Source organism: Stegodyphus dumicola, chromosome 1 (genome assembly GCF_044657685.1).
Source record: "Stegodyphus dumicola isolate Sdum_Otavi_A_Nest chromosome 1, ASM4465768v1".
NCBI lineage: Eukaryota > Metazoa > Arthropoda > Arachnida > Araneae > Eresidae > Stegodyphus > Stegodyphus dumicola.
In genome coordinates this window covers 234273700-234295216 of record NC_140768.1, presented here as the reverse complement: position 1 = coordinate 234295216, position 21517 = coordinate 234273700, and the positions used below count along the sequence as shown (strand labels likewise).

Genomic DNA, 21517 nt, shown 5'->3' with positions numbered 1-21517 from the left:
TTTGCTTTTACAAAGATTGCATTATTTTTCTTATAATTTGTATTTTTCTAATGTTTATTTAAACTACTTTGAATTTTATTTCATAATGACAATTTCCAATGTTTAATTTTTACAAATAATATTTAACTAAAATGCATAAACACGAGGGTGTCGGGGGACAGTTACTCGAACGATATCAATTTTACTGCAGAAATTGCTTTTCACTCAAAATTGAATTAGCTAAAATGTTTTATCGCAATGAGTTCTTTGGTTCTCTGCATTGGCTCTTAATCCCTTCTATTCACGGAAATGTTTGGCCTGGCTTGAATTGCCGGTTTGGCATCGCTTTATTGCTGGAGTAATGGACGAAACACCTTCGTATTTATTTCTTAATTATTGTTCATTGAACGGGAGTTGGTTTGTTCCCCTTGACAAGTCTAATTTCCGATCAATGATAATAATTACTTGCATTTAATTACTTGTTTTTAATTTATTTCTTTTTACAATTGAAATTTTGTTATTCATGATTTAATTCAAGTCCCCGTTAAACATTTTTAACAATTTATATTTAAGTTACTTCGCAACATCTTTCGAAATATAACTTACTAAGCATGGATTCACTCTTTTAAGATAATTCTGCTAAAATTAATCTCAGGAGATAATATAATCAATATTATGTAGTAAATAAATTATTTTTAACTTACTTTGCAGCAATTGCGCAAGTAGTAGAATAACTCGATTTCGCACTGAATTTAAGATCGCAGTGAATTTAAGATCATACAACATATATATATATATATATATATACCCGCTCTATTATCCGTCTCGATCAGCCCAATTTTTATTCTTATATGTTGGTAAATTGTGCATTTTTGGCTTTAAAAGTGATTCAATTATGTTGTTCTTATGTTCCGGTTAAGGTTTTTATGCCTTTAGTTAATGTGCAAGCAACAGTTGTAGAAATATCAATAATATAATAGTTTAAGTGGCGCTGAGCCTAACGAGGCCAGAATTTGTTTACATTTGAAGTAGAATAATGAATCAAGTCATTTGACGCATTAACTTCAGTGTCTTTTGGCCCAGTAAAACCAAAAGTAAACTTTCGGTTTCGTACACCGAAAAATTTAGCCGAATTGCTTGTGTTTGCGTAGAAACTCTAATTTTAATTGCCAAAAAATTGTTTTTTAAGTGTTTTGATCTGTATTTGTTGTTTTATGTTTTCCTATATTTTACAGTTTTTAAAGAAGATATTTTGAATTTTTGTGCACTTTTTTTTTTTTTTTTTTCAGCGAAGTCAATAAGCAGAATTGATTAAATGTGAAATATCTCTAATGAAAATTCGAGAAAATAAGTTTAAATAAAATGCAGCGAAAAATGTGTATAATTTAATAGGCCGTTCAAGGAAATCATATGGTGTCCGCATGAGATATTTTCTAAATATAAGTATACAATCTAATATTTTAAGTTAAATAATTTAGAACAGAATAATTATGTATTTTTGTAGATAAGAACATATCATTTAGCATTTGAAAATATATTTTCAACTGTTATTAAGTTACACTGTTGACGTTACCAAACGCTGAGTTATACCACGAATTACTAAGTAGTGTAGTGATTTGTTAGCATAATCTATTTTCCTCATAGTAGCGTCTTTGCTTGCTCTTCATTGTAACGTTAACATTCGTTCAAAGAAGATCATGAATACTGAGTGATTATAGTAAATGTTTATGAAAATGTTTTTATTCCAACAGAGCTAATGCGGACACTGCTATAAATTCGTATGATATTCCAAAAGGAACTGACATAATTCCCAATATATGGGCTGTTCATAATGATCCCGAATACTGGAAAGAACCTGAGAAGTTCAATCCACAAAGATTCCTCGTTGAAGAAAATGGGAAATTGACGGCAACTAAGCCTGAAGGTTATATTCCATTTTCAATTGGTAAGTATACGTATTTCTAAGTATTAAGACTACATTAAGGTTCGAGGCGAAAACTCAGTTTATTGTTAATATAATTACATATTTTTAATCATTTCATTAATTTAAATCAGATATTTTACTACTTTTCTCATCAATTTACGTTATTTGCTAGCTACTATTACATTACGTCAAAAAGAAGTAATCTTACATTTTATTATAGAAAGAGCTAAGGAGATTTTATTTAAATAATTTCTTTTTCTTTAACTTAGCATAGATAAAACTCTACTAATAGCTTTAATTTAGAATAGAAAAAATAAAATGAGAAGTGCTTTTAGGGATCCTCTGTCCATCTTTTATATACTACAGTGGCTCTCAAAAGTGTTCATACACTTATGATTTTCATTGAAATAGGACTCTATCCATTACTTAAAAGTAAACGTTTTAAATGATATTTTAATAATAAGATTTATAATCTATTCGTAACAAAATTACATGAAATATTTTTAAAATATAGCGAAACTTTATTTTTAAGAAATTAATAATCAAAAAATGATAAACATTTTATCTCACAAAAGTCTTCGGACACTGAAATATTTTTGGATAAAATCAAAATTAGAATTATAGTTTGCCGCCTTTCTTTAATTTTTGCATTGTGATGGTATTTAAAAAATCGTTTGCTTTAATTTTTTATTGTTTACTTCATAATATTGTATTTATTATTGAAAAATGGGTCGTAGTCGTAAAGAAATTACAAACAACATTCGAAAATTGATAATTTTTCCCCATAGTAGTGGTAAATCAATTCGAAATATCGCTGATTTAGTTCATTTATGCAGTATGTGATAAAACGCTTTAAAGAAGAAAATCGGATTGAAAACAAGGTAAGAAAAGGTCGACCGAGAAAATTAAATAAACGTGATGAGAGATTTATTATTAGAAAATTTTTGAAAAACCACGTTTGAGTGCTGTAAAAGTTTCTGCGGAATATAATGCAAAGTTTTCTACTTCAATTTCACCTGAAACTTTTCTCAGAAAAGCGATCTGCCTTAAAAAAAAAATTTGTTAGTGAGAAAAACAGAAAGCTTAGGCTTTCATTCGCAAAATCAATGATAAATACACCCGAAACGTACTGGAATAATGTCCTATTTACTGACGAAAGCAAATTTAATATTTTTGGTTCTGATGGTCGAAACTGTATGGAGAAGAAAAAATGAGGAGCTTCATTCTAAGAACTTAGTTGGAACCGTTAAGCATGGCGGTGGAGGTATTCTTGTGTGGGGAGGGGGCATGACAGCATCAGGACTAGGTAATTTGGTATTTATTGATGGCATAATGAATCATTCTCTTTATTTAAATATTTTAAGAGACAATTTAAAATTATCAGCCCAAAATTTGGGTATTGGAAACAACTTTATTTTTAATCATGATAACGATCCTAAGTATACGGCTCTCATCGTTCGCCTATAGTGTCTATAATTGTCCACAGGTTTTGAAAACCCCACCTCAGTCGCCAGATTTAAACCCCAAAGAACACATTTGGAAAGAGCTGCAGGTTAGAGTACGAAAACACGACAGCGAAATGAAAAGCGAACCCAAAACAGCTATGATGAAGAAAGAATGAACAATGTCAAGATTTTTTTGAAGTGTACGAAGACTTTTGTGAGATAAAATGTTTGTCATTTATTTATTATTAATTTCTTAAAAATAAAGTTTCGTTTTATTTTTAAAATATTTCATGTAATTTTGTTATAAATAGATTATAGATCTTATTATTAAAATCTCATTCAGAAAGTTCACTTTTAATTAATGGATAGAGCCCTATTTCAATGAAAATCATAAGTGTACGAACACTTTTGGAAGCCACTGTATGCCTTTTACCTACGGTGCCCAGCTGTCGTCTCATACCAAATTCTTCCTGTTATTCCTTTCAAACAATTAGAAACAGAACAGTTGGATTTATTTGGTCCTCCTTAAAAATATTCCTAGTTTATAAATAGTGTAGCATCCCCGAATAAATTTGTAAATTTCTTTGTTATTAAAACGCGACTTTTATATTAATTCGTCTCAGTAACTTATATTTCTTCCATCAGCCTTCCCAGAATATAAGTTAGATGGGATTTAAATGTAGACAGATACAGTTTAGAGTTAAAATTCATAATGCATCAAGAAAGCTATACTTTCCGTCTACCTGCTGTCTGATGCGGTCTCAGTGAATATTTTCTGGGAATTACTGAATTTGTGCTTAGAAGACTCGAATAATCTGTAACCGCGCAGTGCAGACAATTCAATATTTCAGTTGTGCTGTAAATATTTAAGCATTTTTATATTCCGGAGACCCCCCCCCCAAATAGCGAGGCATAAATTTTGTTAAATTCTACCTACAACTTGTGGTGATAATATATTTTTAATTCAGTTTTTAGCTCGTTTCTATATATATTTCGTTCTTCATATTACAATGCGAGGCCTGTAAAAAGTCCTTATCATAAGAAAATTATAAGTTTAATCTTACAGCTTAATCATGAATGCTATTCGAACAATTATTTTCTTTTATGACTGAATAGTATTGCGCCGCATAGGTGTAAAGGGAACCCGTGAAGCAGTTCTTTGTGTACAAAATAGGATAGGGTTATCAGTGACATTCTCATGCCCGATGGATATGTACTCATGGATGGTAGGAACTTAAATGCAACATAATAGGCAATTTGAAGGTCTTCAGAAGCTCTTCGGTAGTTATATTTCCCAACTTTTCTTTCGCCTTCCCTGTTGACTGCAGTAATACATACGTGGTATAACAACAAATGTTGGTGAATATGTACACAAAACAAAAGATTTCTAATTAAATCAGAAAAAAATGTTTTATATTCCTCCGAAATGACGACTGTCGTTGGCAATATGCTTTTGACAACATTTGTGCAATTTTTTAAAACTGCGGACAGTCCTTTCTGTATCATATTGAGAACCTACGTCACATGGCTTTCAATGTCTGGAATGTACGGGGACAGAAAAACATTTTCTAGAGCAAAATTAGGTGAGTACGGTGGATGATCAAGGACTATAAATCTTTTACAGTTCGTGAACTGTTTAATAATGAAGACCGAATAGGGCCGGACCTAATCATGGAGAAGGAATCAAGAGTCCGGCTCAAGATATTCTGGACATATACATGACGGATACTTTGCAATAAATTTGGCTGAAAATCCTTGTATGTGTCAGCATTCATTTCTGCTCTTTATGGGTAACATTTTCTTCACTTTTATAATGTTTTTCTTCGCAGCGAGACGTCGTAAGTCTACCACTTCAAATAGCGTCTTCAACGAAATCCCAGTCCCACCGAAAACGTTTTTAACCATACACTTTGAATATATGGCTTCAGCTTGTAACAGGACCTTTAACAGTTACATCTCTGCACGATGAAATATTACAAACATGTATCCATAATACATATGCCAACACTATTCTCAGGCGTCTTATGTTATGTTACAAGACATGTTAGAACGTCTTGTATGCTTGCTATCATAAACAGAGCTCAATGTTAGAATACTGTTTAGAGAATAATTCCTAAGTATATAATGTTAGAAGAAGGGTGTAAAGAACATTTTCTTAACTCAAATGAAGTGCTTACAAAAGCCAACACTTTTGGCTTAAAACAAAAGGTAATGAATAATTTTAATCCCCTTTCCCCCCAAATAATTTAAAGTAAAGTTTAGCCTAGCGCCCTCACAGGTCAACTGTCGCGCAAGCTTGTTCTGATTAAGAATAGTTCAACGCCACGGAAATCTAATCGCTAGAAAATCAAAAATAGCAACGTGGCCTTCAGGCAGGCAGAAGACGCTTTGATTTCACTTTTCGAAACCTTCCCTTAACTACTCACTTCTTTCTACTTCATTTCAAAGCACACGCGCTGGACAATTTGCATTTTGAGAAGAAAGTGTAAGTTGAAAGCAAGAGCGATAGGAAAGTCGCTTAAACGCAAAGTAACTGTTAAATAAATAAAATAAATCTCCACATTGTTATGGAGTAGGATTTTCAAACTTCATCGTTCATTCACTAGCAAGCATATAATTCTAAATGCACACTTATATCGCAACCGAGGGAGGGGCTTCGAGAATGGACCAATGGGCTTCTACTGCTGTTGTGTGAAGCTGATCTAGGAGAGTTGATGTGTGAGGTAAATTTTAGTTTCGCAACCCTTTATTTTCAGTTAAATTACTTTTCTATCAAACTTCGTTTCATTTTCCTGCTAAAATGTAAATTTCCAGCGCGATAGAAAGAAGGAAATACTTAAAAGAAAGTTTTCGATGTAAAATCAGAGTATGTTCTGCCCGCTTCAAGGCCACGTTGCTAACTTTGATTCTCTAGCGATTAGAATTCTGTGGCGTTGAGTTATTCTTGCGACTAGTTTTATTTACTCCGACTTCGGTCAGAGTCAACTTAGGTGACAGTTAAATTGTGAAGCCATTAGGCTAGACTTAAATTTTATTAACTTTAGTTTACCCATTATCTTTGATTTAAAGCCAAAAGTCTTTATTTCTGTAAGCACGAGTTAGTGCCATCTGGGTCCTTTACACCCTTTCCCTGTCTCTGTAGTACTTAATGAATTAGGGAAGACATGGCATTACTTCTCTAATTGACTTTTTATAGGTCTAGTCTAACTGTATACTTCCCAAGAAGACCAGATTCTACAGATGTTTATATTTTATATCGCATTTGTTTTTCTGAGTTGTACTCTGCATACAGCATGTATTTGTATTCTTTTCATATTCTTTCAACCAAACAAAGAAATCTTCGCAATAACTTTTATTTGATCTAATTTCGCTTTGGAAATTTTTGGGACAAATTCACGATATTTTAATTGCTTTGAAGAGGACATTGGGTGACAAAACATTTTCAACCACCTTGGTTTAAGAGCGGCGAAGGCCATGTAGCTCATCAGAAAGTATTGCTTGAAAACCATTGGCCCGTTCTAACTGCTGTCTCAGTTGCGATACCGATGTGCACTTATGAATCATGATTTACTACTGCAATATTATTTTATATATTAATAAGTTATTAGAAGGAATTGCTGAATAATACTGCACTCATAAGTGGCCGAAAAGGTAAGATTAGTGAATACACTCAAACCTGTTTTTGTGCGGTCTTTTTGTGCGTTTTTTTTTTTTTTTTGTTTGTTTGTTTGTTTGTTTGTTTGTTTGTTTTGTTTTTTGTTTTGTTTGCAGTATATGAAAATTTTGCTTTATAATCAAATTGGAACATAATTATGCGATTATATGACAGCAGATAAAAATCCATGCAGGACTCAGTTGAATTCCAAAAAAGAGCTTCAGTCTTGCATATCTAGCTACCGAGACCTAAACAAGCGTCAAGTAAAACAACAGTCTTCGCAAAAACTAATCATCATCTACATGGTAACTGTAAAAAAGTCAACTTTAAACAAGTGCCAGGTAGTATCTTCAAGTGATGAAAGCGATTTTGAACCAGTTTACAAGACAGTTCGCGTATTGTCACACTATGAAAGATAATGGCAATACATTTTAAAAAGTCTTGCATGTGTTCGCATTTGTATTTTCGAAATCAGATTCTGAATGTTTTGGTGAGATTCCATGTAGCTGCCGAACCTCGTGTGTTGATTTCGTTTAAAAAAGCAATGCCTAGTTATTTCATAAGGTTTTGAGTTATTTTCTAAGTGAGATTTTTTTTATGTGGTCCCTATTCACGGCATAAAAGAAATACTTTTTAATTGTGTCGCGAAAACCATTTTTTTATAGCTACTCGTGAAGTTTTGCGCAATTTTTTTATGCGTTTTCTTTAATGCGGTCCCTATCCACCGCACAAAAATAGGTTTGCGTGTACTGGTGCAAGGAGATGATGGTAAGGACGTTTTCACAGTTTTCCCAATGCGTAAATTTCATGCCAGCCAGTTTCGCTTAGGCAGACTTCAACGAATGCAATCCTGTGTTTAAGCGGATAACTTTCAAGCATTTTGCGTAAACTGATAATTCTTACTTAACTTTTTCACTTTTGTTTTATTAGAACTAATTTGTGTTATACCCTTGACTTTTCATTCTACTTATATTTTAAATTTAAACGTTGCATATCAAAGCTTTTATTTACTGTAAATTCTGTAAAATAAGCCAATAATATATTTTCTCTAAATAATCAATTGTTTTATATTTCAAATTGAAATATTTTTTTTCTTTTGGTAAAATACGTACTTATTGCTGTAAAGTCTATCAAAATATTCACTGCAAATTCTGTAAAATATGCAGGTAAATATTTTATGTCAAAACGATAAATTAAAAAAACAATTACGAGTTACGTTTTTACGAGTAACTTTTTAAAGTTACTCGTAAAAACTTTCTAATATTTCAACTTAATTTTGCGGAGGAGGGGATAATTTACATACGTATTGTATTATAACCACAGCCTAGAATTCAGTTTTACTCTGAAATTGATGGAACTTAAAATGTTTGTTTTGTTATTATTCATAGGAAGACGTAACTGCCCTGGAGAACTGGTTGCTCTGATTGAAATCTTACAATATTTTGTGGTTCTCATGCAGAATTTCACTCTACTTCCAGAAGTTGACGGCAAACTTCCAGATTTAAGCGGAAAATTAGGAGCCACCTATCAGTGCAAACCCCAAAAAATACGATTCGTACCGAGAGACTAAGAAATAAAGAAATGATACTATTGTTTACTGATTATCATTTATTTATATTTTTTTAAAATTTTTTATTAGTCCAAAGGGGCTTTGTCCCTGAAGGACTATTGTTTTCGTTTTGCGATTTTGCGTTGAATAAATGTCCGTTTCACTTTTCAAACTGTTGTCACCAAATGTTATAGTCCTGCATTATATTTGAAGAAACTAAATAATGAAAAATATGCATAAATGTAAGTATATTTCTCGCATTGTGATAAAACAATAGTACATAGAGCCATCGAATTATGAATGACGTAATCCTCCTACGAATATGGGCATGTGGAAGCCCAAATTTAAAATTTGTTTTATTATCGATTTCATATTTTGTAAACCTTTAACTAATTTTTGAGTAACAACTCAGCGATTTAAAAGTGAGCAATGGCAACACTCTACGGAAAAAATAACCTTTTTATCTTCAGCGCACGGAACTGTGTATGGGAAATTCTAAAGATATGCTCATTTTAAAATTATTTTGCGAGATTTCTATTGAACTGAATTTTATGGTTTAAGTGAAAAGAGCATGATATTTATAAAATAAAGGCAACACACGAAAACGTCAAAAAAACGCCCCTTTGGACGTAATTTAAAATCTGAAACCTTTCAGACATTTTATTTATTTATTTATTTATTTTGTGTGTGTGCTAGTTTTTGAAACTAATATTTTGATATGGAAGTTCTGATGACTGACACGAATTTCAAATAATTATCTGAACAGTTTTGAAGTTCTTTACACTATATCGTTATGTTTAATGAAGTATGCAGTTACAAAATTCAAAATTAAAACTTTTAACTCAAATATTTTAATTAAATTTAACATAAAATACCAGTTTAGCTCCAAATTACTTATGACCTTTAATCCTTAATGCTATCAAATGCCAGAAAAGTTTCACCAAAATAAAACAGCAGACGATGGGCACTTCGTAAGACAAGCTTGAGTTGCTCCTTAAAACACTTTCTCTAACTTTACATACTCGTTCGCTTTTTAAACACCGTCTAACTTATTCTCGTGAAGCTTATGGAAAAAAGAGATATGACAGGAGAAAATTAACAGCGGAATTAATTTTTTGGTTAAATTGTAATATCAGAAGGAAATTTATAAATTGAAAATAATATTAATAACAAAAAATAAATAAAATTTAATAATGCCCCCCTTTTAAGTGTTAAGTAAAACTAAATATTTTAATTATACATTTAGCCTAATTGCTGCAAGTAAGCAAAGCACGTTCAATCAAAGTAAATCTATTTTACTCGTTTTAATCTTAAGGAACAATTATAATTTGGCAAGTCTGCAGATTATTACTTTGTATTGATTCCATTTTCTAAATTTTAATAGCCAAATGATATCTTTTCAGTTTAGAGTTTTAAATTTCTGTGTGGTCATTTATCTGCCTTTCTTAAAAAACGCTTTTAAAGCATCTCACATTTCATTATCACAATTTTTTTTTGCAAAGAAATCTTCTAGCTTGTAAATCGGATTCATTATAAAAATGAATCCGATTATGCATTATAAAAAAAATGCAGTTTTGTTTTAATTTAATCACTACAAAGTAATTACTTCTAAAACAAGTTATCAACTGACACTATATAGATGTAAGCTGCAATATTCGATTGCAAGGTGATCCAGGTCTCTGTCATCAATTTCAAACAAGAGTTCTTAAAAATGTTATTCATTTATTAAAGAAGGAATAAAGTTAAGGAGTTGAAGGAAGAATAAAGTTCAAATATTCCAGTGATTATTTCTCCCTTTTAATTTCCTTTGTAAGAATGAAACCACAAAAAATACACACCTAATAAAAAATAAGAAAAAACGCATAACACGAAGTAAAACAAAAACTATTTAATGGATATGCGTGAAATTGATCCAAGACGTTGGGTGGCATTACTAAACCAGATTAATTTTGCGCCTTAAGTTGCATTAATTCAGTCGTAATAATCATTACTACTGGACTAATTCAGCGGTAATTTGATTTTACTAATTATTATTACTGAATTAATGCAGCATCCAGTGCCTAATTTAGCTCTGGGTTTGTGAACTTAATATTTCTTTTTATTTAATTATTTAAATTTCTGTACATACAGTGGATGGACAAAAATATGGAAACACCTTGTGAAATGCATGTTTAAAAAGAAAGATTGATTTTAATGAAATATGTAGGTGGCGCTGGCGTTTTTGACTACTGACGCCACCTATACAACTTCGTAAACGTGTTAAACAGTTCAGTTGTTATCGGAGTATTGTTATGTGAGGTTGTCATTGCATTATGTCAGAGTTAACAGACTTCGAACGTGGGCAAATTGTTGGAGCACGTATGGTAGGTGCTTCCGTAAGCAAAGTAGCCGAGGTGTTTAGTGTTTCAAGAGGTACTGTATCGAAGATTTATTCCGCATATTTGAAAAGCGGAAAACCATCATCTGCTAAATCACAGCGCGGACGAAAGTGTGTCCTGAGTGATCGTGACAGACGATCATTAAGGGCAATTGTGACGAAAAATAAGAGGACCACAGCTTCAAAAGTTACTGCTGAAATGAATGTTGTGTTACCGAAACCTGTGAGTACCAAAACAATTAGAAGGGAGCTTCATAAACAGGGAATTGCTGGCCGTGCTGCAATTGAGAAGCCACTCATCAGTGATGCTAATGCAGAAAAAGGTGGTGTTTAAGTCATAAAGCCTGGACTATAGAGCAGTGGAAGCGAGTAATATGGTCTGACGAGTCTTCATTCACATTGTTTGCCACTTCTGGCCGAGTTTACGTCTGGAGAACGCCATCTCAAGCCTGTAATACAGACTGCTTGATGCCAAGAGTGAAACATGGCGGGGGTTCTGTTATGGTTTGGGCAGCCATATCGTGGTTCTCTGATAGCCCCATGATAACTGTGTCAGGGCACATGACTGCCAAGACTTATGTGAACATTTTGGCCGATCAAGTTCATCCCATGGTACAAACTTTGTTCCCCGATGGTGATGGTGTCTTCCAAGACGCCAAAGCCCCTGTTTACACAGCTCACATTGTCCAGGACTGGTTTTCTGAGCACGAGGATGAGTTGTCCCATCTTCCCTGGCCACCACAGTCACCGGACCTGAATATTATCGAACCTTTGTGGTCTACATTGGAACGGAAAGTGCGTTCTCGTTATCCACCGCCAGCATCGTTATCTGAACTTGCCACCGTTTTGCAGGAAAAATGGTATAATATTGCTTTGGCAAACTTACAGGAACTGTATTTATTCCTTCCGAGAAGACTGCAAGCTGTTTTGGATGCCAACGGATTTCCTACACCATATTAAGCAAAGAAACATGTTTTTTTTTAAAGGTGTTTCCATATTTTTGTCCAACCCCTGTATGTGTGTGTATGTGTTTGATGATATTGAAAAGACATAGAAAGATGTTGAAGCTTAATATACCAGATCCGTACTGAAGAAGAAACTTGGAAGTCATATAACGATAGATGCAATAAGACGCAATCGTAGCAGATTTAAATAATATTTCTTTTACTGTAATTAAACATTTCAAGGCACAAATAATTTGGTACATTAATCGCACCCGTTCCAGAATGTAGCGTTTATACATTTACATTTTTGATATCATTTATGCAAAAACAGATGCAGCAAGCAGCAGTCCAGTCAGGCCAAAAAGCAAGAGCGAAGTATGTTGAGTTTAGGGCGAAATCTTAATTCAGAATGGAACAGTTTTGTATTCAGTATATTTGATTGTAAAATTAAAAATCAGCCAATAAAATGTATTAAATGTATCAAATAAACTAAATGAATCCAGACCAAACTTCTATACATTGAATAAATAAATCTAGAGACATTAAATTTATACATGAGACAAATCTATAGATATTAATACAAGAAACCAAAGATACTATAGTTGAGTAGTGCCTAACTTCTTGATTTCTTTCTTTATAATAATTAATATTCAATAAAATTAATTAATAAATTTGTAAATAATAATTAATAACTTTAGGAAACCCAACAGTTAATTTTTTAAATGTTTAGTTACTGTATGTTCGCTTATGAAAATGTTCTATCTGGTTTTAAACCTGGAAATAAATTGGGCAAAAAGAGTTGGAATTCTTTTTGTTAAGAGAGGCAGTAGTATAAAACTTTCGCAACATTTCAAATTTGCATGGTCGAGACTGGGTAATTAAGATTGTCAATTTTAGTGACAGCAGCAGATTGAATGCCAAAAGATGTTAAAGCGGTCATAAACTACACTTTATAGAAGCTTAGCGGCACTTGAACGGACAAGCAGAGACATTTGCGCATAAGAAATATTAATTGGTGAATGAGTAATAATAGTGTGTAAAGTTCAATGACAGTTCCTCCTGCACAAAACCACATTTTTTTGATTACCTTTCGATATCTTGGAACAGACTTGGAGTGTTAATTTTAGTGTCAGTTGATAACTTGTTTTAGAAGTAATTACTTTGATTAAATTAAAACAAAACTAAACTTTGCAAAACTTCAAACTGTCGGACTATATAGATCTAGAAATATAGATTTCAATAAAGTGTTTATATTACCTATGTGCTAACTTTTAAAGAATGATAAGTGCTTGAGAAGTCGGGTACCTTTAAAATATCAGAATATCCGAAACATGCATTGAATTTTAAAGCTTAACATCTTTATAACTTTAATATAAAAGTGAAATTTTGTGTGTTTATTTCAATATTCTTAACAGTAATATTAGTTACTTTTATTTTATATACAACTATTAAAATTTAAAAAAAATACCTTTCTTGTATTAAACATCCACAAAATATTGTAACATGTACAATGTGCAACATGGTATAAATAAATCAGTACTTTTTTAGTTCAGCTGATTTTTTTCCAAAGAAGAAAAATAATGTAAAATTAAAATAACCCGCATTAAAAATAATAGAATTATATTTTCTTAAAATATTTTATTTATAAATTTCATTTTCATAGCTCACAAATCAATTATTTTTAACATAATTAAATATAATTTATAATGAAAGACACAGTAGTTCTCCTTTTAAACTCAATTAGGGTTTATAAAATTGCCCAATTTTTTTTTAATATAAGTCTGAATGCTTTTGGAGAAATAGTGCCAGCAAGCAAGAAAAATATTGTCATCAGGAATCTAACGTTTGAACAGGAATGGACACTACTTAAAAAAATAATGTCAATATAATAAGGCTAATTGATTCTTTCTCACAGGCTGTGCGAAAATGTCACTTGTTCTCCATGGCTGGTTACAGTTGATAGAAAATTTCATGTTTCCACTACGATGATGTATACAGATGTCACTTGTGCTGAGCTGCCTGGTGCACAAGTGTCATGCCACTTTTGTAAAATGTATTAATGAGGAGCAATGGAAAACCAATTTGGTAATATAGACTAGAAAATAGTTAATGAGATCTATAAATATTTTTAAGACACATATGAACGAATTGCATAAAGAATATGTTTAACAGATGCTTTGATTCTTCAGTTTCTATTGCATATTTTTATAATTTGCTTATTCATTTAACCAGTTAGTAAACCAATTAATTCCAGAAACATAATCAACTTGCCTCACGAAAATTTTAACTTAAAAACTCTAGTGTAAATTTTTATTTCAAGAAAGTTCATAAAATCTAAATAATTGTGAAACGTTTCGTCGCGAAGATCATTAAACTCCTATGTTTAATTCGACTTTCCTCTAAAAATCAAAAGTAGCTTTTGACAGAGTAATAATTAATTAATACAGTAACCTGTATTAGTGAAGAATTAATACAGTAACCTGTATTAGTGAAGAAGTAGAATAGATTTGGAATGGAACAGATTTGAAACCTTAGCAGTTGTTTACTGTTAGAGAAACCCGTTCAGGTAAATGGTTGTGTTTTGATTTATTTTTCAAGTTTGGAGCTCAAATTTCAAAGAGGTTTCTAAATCCATCAAAAGTATTTGAAATGTGTCATATTTTATGCACTTATGGTTTCTAGTTTTAATTTTACGTATTTAGACATAAAATTAAAAGCACAATCCATCAGAAAGAATGATTTCTTTCACGTTAAAAAGAAAAGTAAGACAAGCATGCCAGAAATCAGCAACAAAAAATTGTGCTATCTTCTGATTCTATTGCACTAATTTCATCATATTTCTATAAATTTATTAATGTTTACAGTAAACGCTGTTTTAAACCGTTAAATTTATATTTTTTGTAAGGAATACTAAACTGTAATGATGAAAAATGTATGAAAATGTAAATTATACATTTTTTTAAATAACTTTGAATGAGAAATATTGAATTATTAGATTATTTTACGAAATAATTTACACGGAACACAGTTTGTATTAATCGCATTTACAATGCTCGAAAGTTTAGATTTTATTTACACCATTAACTATGTTGCAGATCTACATTACTTCCACAAAAATGAAATCTGGTTTTCATATATATGTACATATTTTATTTTATTCATAAATAGATTCGAATTTTATACTTTTTCAGCATTCCTATACCATTTACTTTGTCAAAAAATTTGTTACAAATCTCAGCTTTTCAACATATTTATTATATTGAAAAATTTAGCTTCGTTTTATACTATATAAGTTTGGATTTGATTTATATCATCTGGAATTTATTACATTTTTATTTTTAGTGGCATTTATTATGTAGAAAAATTATATTTTAATTTTATTCCCACACTACAGAATGCTACAATAAAAACTCATTACAATAAACGAAAAAAAGCAACTAAGATATTTATGAGGAGAATACCAAAACATAACTTTCGCTGCTTGCGATCTACAAATATAGCATCATTTGGATTAGTTACAAATCACTTGTTAAAGATCATGAAACTGTCTTTTGCGGTAACGTACCTTCGTTGAGGACTATAAGTAAAACTCTATTTCCCCAACAATCGGCAGAGCATATCGGTAAGAAACACCAGAATTACCGTGCTTCGGATCTTAATTGTCAAAGCACTCTCTCTAAATTTACCTAGTCGCTCATTATCTAAACTTGCATTTTTTATTGGCTAGACGAAACAATAAAAGTGGAAGAAAGATTCAATCTGAGAAAATAAAGTTACTCGTTAAAATAAGTTTTGTCGCTTTATCTTTAAAATGATACTCATGCATTTTTAGAAGAGTGTTGCATTTTCAGCAGAGCTCAAGCCTCACCTTTTATCCCCATAATTTTTTAAATAAAAGTATAGTGCCACCAAATGTTATCCCCTGTATTATTTAAAAAAATATAGCGAAAAGAAAAAAATATGGTAACCACATGCACTATCAGTAATTCTAAAAGCAGGCTGTTTTAAAATATTTTGTTATTTTGCTGTTGAATTATTGTTGCCTAAGGCCAAGAAAGTAATGCTTAATAAATAAAGTTATACAGACCTTTGATATAAAAAACTCCTATTTCTAATTATTTTCATGATTTAAGTATTAATTTATAAAGAATACGAAATGTGCGACATTATACATGAACTATTATAATATATCACCATAAATTTGATGAAGGAGGACAAATGGAAACACATCCATCATAATATTTTTTAAGATATTCTCAATGACTAACTGGTTTCTTAAATTAGCTTTAGTTAGCATTCGTATCTTATATTTTTCAATGTCAATGTTTGAAGACGATGCATTTTATATATAATGAGTGAAAGAATACATTTGTTTTGACAATTCAGTTACAGTTGTGACGAAATTTATAATCTAAAAATTATCTTGTAAGTTTAAACAGCTTCTGCTCATCTAAAATATATTAGTCTTTGGATTAAGGTACAACAGTGAGTAAACAAAGCCAATTGTTATGCAAACGTAGCATATCCATTATCAGCACAGAAGTATCAATTCATGGTGTAAACATTGCCATGTGACACATTTCAAGGCAACTATAATTCGATCTTTGTATCGATGATGTAACTGATGATGCTGATGTATGCTAAGAGAAATATAAATGAATTTCTTTCATAATCTTCCATAATCTCTCATTAAGAAAAAGCAAAAAGTGGATGAAAACAATTTTTCAAGCAACAATGGAAGATGTTATAAAAATTATACGAGTTATTGTTTTTACAAGCAGATTTGTGACTGAACTAGATAGAAATTGTTGTCTAATGACTTCCGACATATATTTGTTACAAGTCTGGGCAAAAAGAATGCATGACTACATTTTTGAACACTTAGTAAGTCTCTTTTTTTTTATTACTTCCTTCTACGAAGTAAAGGAAGTACTGTACTCGCGAAAAATTTCGAATATCAGATTTCAACGAAAATATCCATTTTGATCGTTCTTGAATCCATTCGAACAATGTTTTTGCGGGACACCTCTACCTAAGCACAGAATAAAAGACACTATTTTTCCAAAAGTAATTGTAAAAGGGATTTAAAATAGATTCAGAGGAGATGTTTTTCGTCATGTGAGTAGGTATTTATCTCGCATAAGTCAAAAACGAGTAGCCGTAGAACTTTGAAATTTTGTATATGGGGCTGCTATAATACCTAGCTGTGCACCTTACGTTTTCGTTGTAACCGGCGGTACCAAAAGTATAATATATATGTATATATCCACTCTGTTACCTGGCTCAATGAGCTCATTTTTTTATTCTTATGTGTTGGTAAACTGTGCATTTTTGCTTTAAAAATGATTTAATTATGTTGTTCTTATGTCCGGTAAAGGTTTATATGCCTTTATTTAATCTACATGCAAGTTACAGAATTTAAAAACTTAAGAATTTAAAAACTTAAGTGGCATTAAGCTAAACGAGGCCGCCATTTGTTCAGCAGTTAGTTAGCTCTTAGTACAGCAGTGAATTTAGTCAGCTGGTGCATCAACACCAATGTCTTTTCGCACAGTGGGACTAAAAGTTAATTTTCAATTTTGTAAGCGGAAAATTTTGTCTTCCTGCCCGCTGGTTTAATTGCTTGTTTTTGCGTAGAAACTCTAATTATAATTGTAAAAATTGTTTTTTTATTGTTTTAACAGTATTTGGTGTTTTATGTTTTTCAGTATTTTACAATTTTTAACGAAGATGTTTTCAATTTTTACGCATTTTTGCTTTGCTGGAAAGTGAGAACTGAATTGATTGAATGTGAAATATATCTCCGATGAAATTCGAGGAAATACGTTTAAATAAAGTATAGGAAAAATCTGTGTAATTTAATATGTGGCCACATCAGTTGTGTCACATCAGATATTTAAATAAGCGCAAATGTAGCCAACAGAATGAATTTTCATAGAATGATAATCGTAAACAATTTCTCCCCCCCCCCATAACTTTCTATTCTATTATCAACAGCTCATTTTAAATGCATGTTCTTAATCTCGAACTCCTAAGAATATTTTTTAAATTCTTGGGCATTAATAGGAAGACGAAGTTTATCAGATTTTTCATTATTTCGTTTTATTACTTTTTAATTTAGAATTTTTATTTCTAAAACATTTAATAATAATTTTTTTCAGATGCATAAGATTGTAGTTTGAAGTTTTCAAATTAAAGTTTTCAAAATTTTTAACAACTAATAAATATATTATTGCTTTTGTTTATTGTTTTCTGTAATGCTTCGAGAAAATATCGTCCGATATACGCAATTATTGTTGATAATAGACTATGAATGAGGTATTTTGTCTATCTCAGATATAATAATAATAATTCCTCGAGGCTATAGCAAACAATATGTATTTAATATTTTAATATTTTTTTTTCCATCTCATTATATATTAAAAAAACGCAGAAACGAACACTAAGCGTTTAAAATTAAAATTTGTTTTTAGTTAAATTTTAATGTTATTCAGCAAGGCTTTTAATTTTATAAGCTAATAAAAATAAACTTTCTTTTTATATAGAAGAAAAGCGAAATATTTGTATGAAATTCCTATTTAGAATTTTTATATACATTATTTTGAATACATTTGGATGGTAAATTCTTCTTCGAGGTGTCTTAGTGTAATATGAAACTTGCAATCTGCAAATTTTGATTTTCTATAATGATAAATACTTGTTTGTGCGGATAGCGATAAGAAAGTTGCGGAGTTTTATGTTTCCCACTCTGAAATAGGGACCAATATCAAACCACTCAGGTTAGAGTCATAGATTCTTAGACCTATTGTAAATTTTAAATTTTCGTAAATAAACGCTTTGCTTTCTAATCGTCTTTAACTACATTTTACGACGAAAGAAATTCATAGCAAGCAGTGTCGAAGTGTTGATCTTTGAATACGCCTGCGAAGAAACGTAACAGTCTCGGTGTGTTGTGCAATAAATGTATTCATTTATAAATTAATTTGGTTATTACATATTTATGAACTCCAAAGAAGAGATGACTATTTGCCAGCTCCGAGGTACGTTTTGATATATAGAAAGCAGTTACTTTACAGTTTCACGTTCATTAAAATTAATGCATCTCATTTGCTTTGTGATGCTTTTGGATATGAAGAACATAGTCTCTTGCAATGTCACTAAAACCATCACATTCTTTTAAACAAAATTTTAAAATAAATTGCCCTGTAGATCAACTTCCCTGCTTCCTAACATTTTTGTATTCATTATGTCCATGTTTCTGATGCATTTTAATCTAAAGTACATACTCGCTTTCAAGATCAGCACGATGAAATTGGAACCACTAAAGTCAAATCGTTTTGCCTACTTCCTAGCAATCTTCGACTCAGGGAATATGACGGTGTAGTCCTGGTGCATTTGACCTAAAGAACATGTCTGTTTTCTAGAACACATTGACAAATTTAAAACCACCAATACCAGATATTTCGCCTACTTTCTACCATTTATTAACTCAAAGTACACAATCGTGTATTTCTGGTGCCTTTTGATCTAGAGAACATGATCGCTTCTTAGATTGCAGGGTTACACTTGATCTGGTAATGCTAATTCATCCAAAAATCCCAACACACGTGAAGCGAATTATCGCTATGACTGAAACAAGGGCAAAGTCATGAGAAAGTTAAATAATGTTTTCATTTATACAGAATTTAGAATACAAAGGCACTCGTTTATGCTATAATATGACCACAACTTGTGGTGATGAAACTAAATATAACAGTCAATTAAAATTTAACATCGAACAGTAGTATTATGCAATTAAAATTACTATTCTAGAAGCTGGTTCACTACTCTACATGAGCGTCAAAATTAAAATGTCAGCACCGATAGAGCGCAAAGCCGAATAATTACAAATATCATAATTAACGGGAAACTAACACCATGTCTGAAACACACTTTGTCTTAAAATCCAAAAACCTCAGTTTAAAAACTGGCTACTCATTTGCATTTTGATGAGGAATAAGGAAAAGATAAGTTATAGTAAATACTGAAAATGTAACTGGTTAATTAACGCAAAACTCTGCACTAGGTCACTTGGATGGATTTAGAATCATCCCAGCCAGACCATTTTGCCTATTTCTTAGCATGTTTCCCTTCAAAGAATATGACTGTGCATTCTTAGTATTATTTTGATTTAGATAACATGCCCGCTTCTTAGGTTACCTGTGTAGATTTAGAGCCATAATGTTAGATAATTTTAATTACTTTCTGGAGATTCTCCGATTCAGACAGCATGAAAATTACTTGGCTTTAATTCAGGTATTAGAAAGAAAATTAAAACAAAAATTTAAAAATTATTTAACTAAAACTCTTGCTTACAACAAAAGGTTCACTGTTTCTGTAGCTCATATGTTAAAAAGAAACATATTACTTGAATGAAATAGGGTACAATTCAAAATGGCCTAATTTGGACAATTTTAATATAGTCCTTGCAAATTTAATGAGTTAACAGGCTATTTATGCTCTTAAAACTAAATATTTGCTTTTAGTTGCAGCACATAGATATAAAATCAGAGATTTGAAATATTATGCCTAAACATTTAGAATACAAATTAGATTTGCTCACGATCTTAGCGATTAGCAGAAGCAAATGAGCATTGTTGTAGTGGATTCAAGGTTAGATTACATTACTTGATAGTAAAAGCACATAAGGACTATCTGCATAAAAGAAGGCATATCTTTGTGGAGTAGTCGTTAAGGAAAACCGTCTCGTATTCACTTTATAGCTGGAGGAAAACACTTATGTAGCCAACTGTTTCGCTTGCATTCGAATCTAGAACTAGCTATCAGTATTCAGCGGTCTTAACCAGTCAGGCTAGCCTCCCATTCGGGATAGTGGTTAACGACACTGACTGCTATACCAAAAGCCCGGGTTCGAATTCCCGAGAAGTCATGGATGTGTGTAAATGTTTGTGGAGACATTCTAAATATGCAGAAAGTCTGAATATTTAGAATTAATATTTAATTTTCTTATTTATTTCTAATTTACAGCCGAAAGTCCCCTCGAGAGGTTTGGGTAGGGGGATAGAGTTGGAAGACACTCAGACGTGCTTCCCCTTCAAAATTGGGAGCAGAACTGAGCAAAGTCGTTCTGTCATCTGCATGGCGCACCAAGGCTTTTGCCAACGACAGGCGCAATCTTGATCAGTTCGTGGGCTTGCTCTACAGCACAAGAGCAGCTCAGAAGAATGTGTCAGAGGATCTTCCACCCCTTTCTTCCCTTACCATTAACCTCTCCAGAGAACATTCGATTCGTCACATATCTAGAGTACTCTCATGCCTCACACTATTCATGTACAATCTTTTGATTAGACTTTTGGATGCCTAAACACGAGCCCTTCGGTACGGCAGTCAGAGTCACTAACTACTATGTCGGTTGGGCGACCCTCTGGGCACATGAGATGATTTCTTTCTTTTGTAGATGCATTATTGCTTAGGCTGTGTGGAACATCCCAGATAATGACATCAGTACAGAGACTACGAATGAATAAACCCAGGAAATATTTCATCTTCAAACGATTTGTAGTTCGGGATGGGGAGAAATAGTGCTAAGATTCAAATGTTAATACTCCAGTTCTATTATAAACACTTAACTGCTGGAATTATGG

At 31.7% G+C, this 21517-nt stretch overlaps 2 protein-coding genes across 4 annotated transcripts in view; one reads left to right on the top strand and one right to left on the bottom strand.

Annotated features, from left to right (window-relative positions):
• Window positions 1–8600, top strand: part of LOC118182979 (cytochrome P450 2J4-like) — a 51497-nt gene extending 42897 nt beyond the window's left edge. The window contains exons 7-9 of one of the 2 annotated variants that reach the window (XR_004757154.2): window positions 1731–1924; window positions 3390–3574; window positions 8392–8600. Coding sequence is in view for 1 of the 2 variants with exons in the window: in XM_035352372.2 (XP_035208263.1) it covers window positions 1731–1924; window positions 8392–8573 (376 nt within the window). In the remaining variant the exon portion in view is untranslated. The remainder of the gene's footprint in view (window positions 1–1730; window positions 1925–3389; window positions 3575–8391) is intronic. The other variant, XM_035352372.2, reaches the window with a different exon arrangement.
• Window positions 1–21517, bottom strand: part of LOC118182980 (uncharacterized) — a 223419-nt gene that overhangs the window by 131582 nt on the left and 70320 nt on the right. The window lies entirely within an intron of this gene.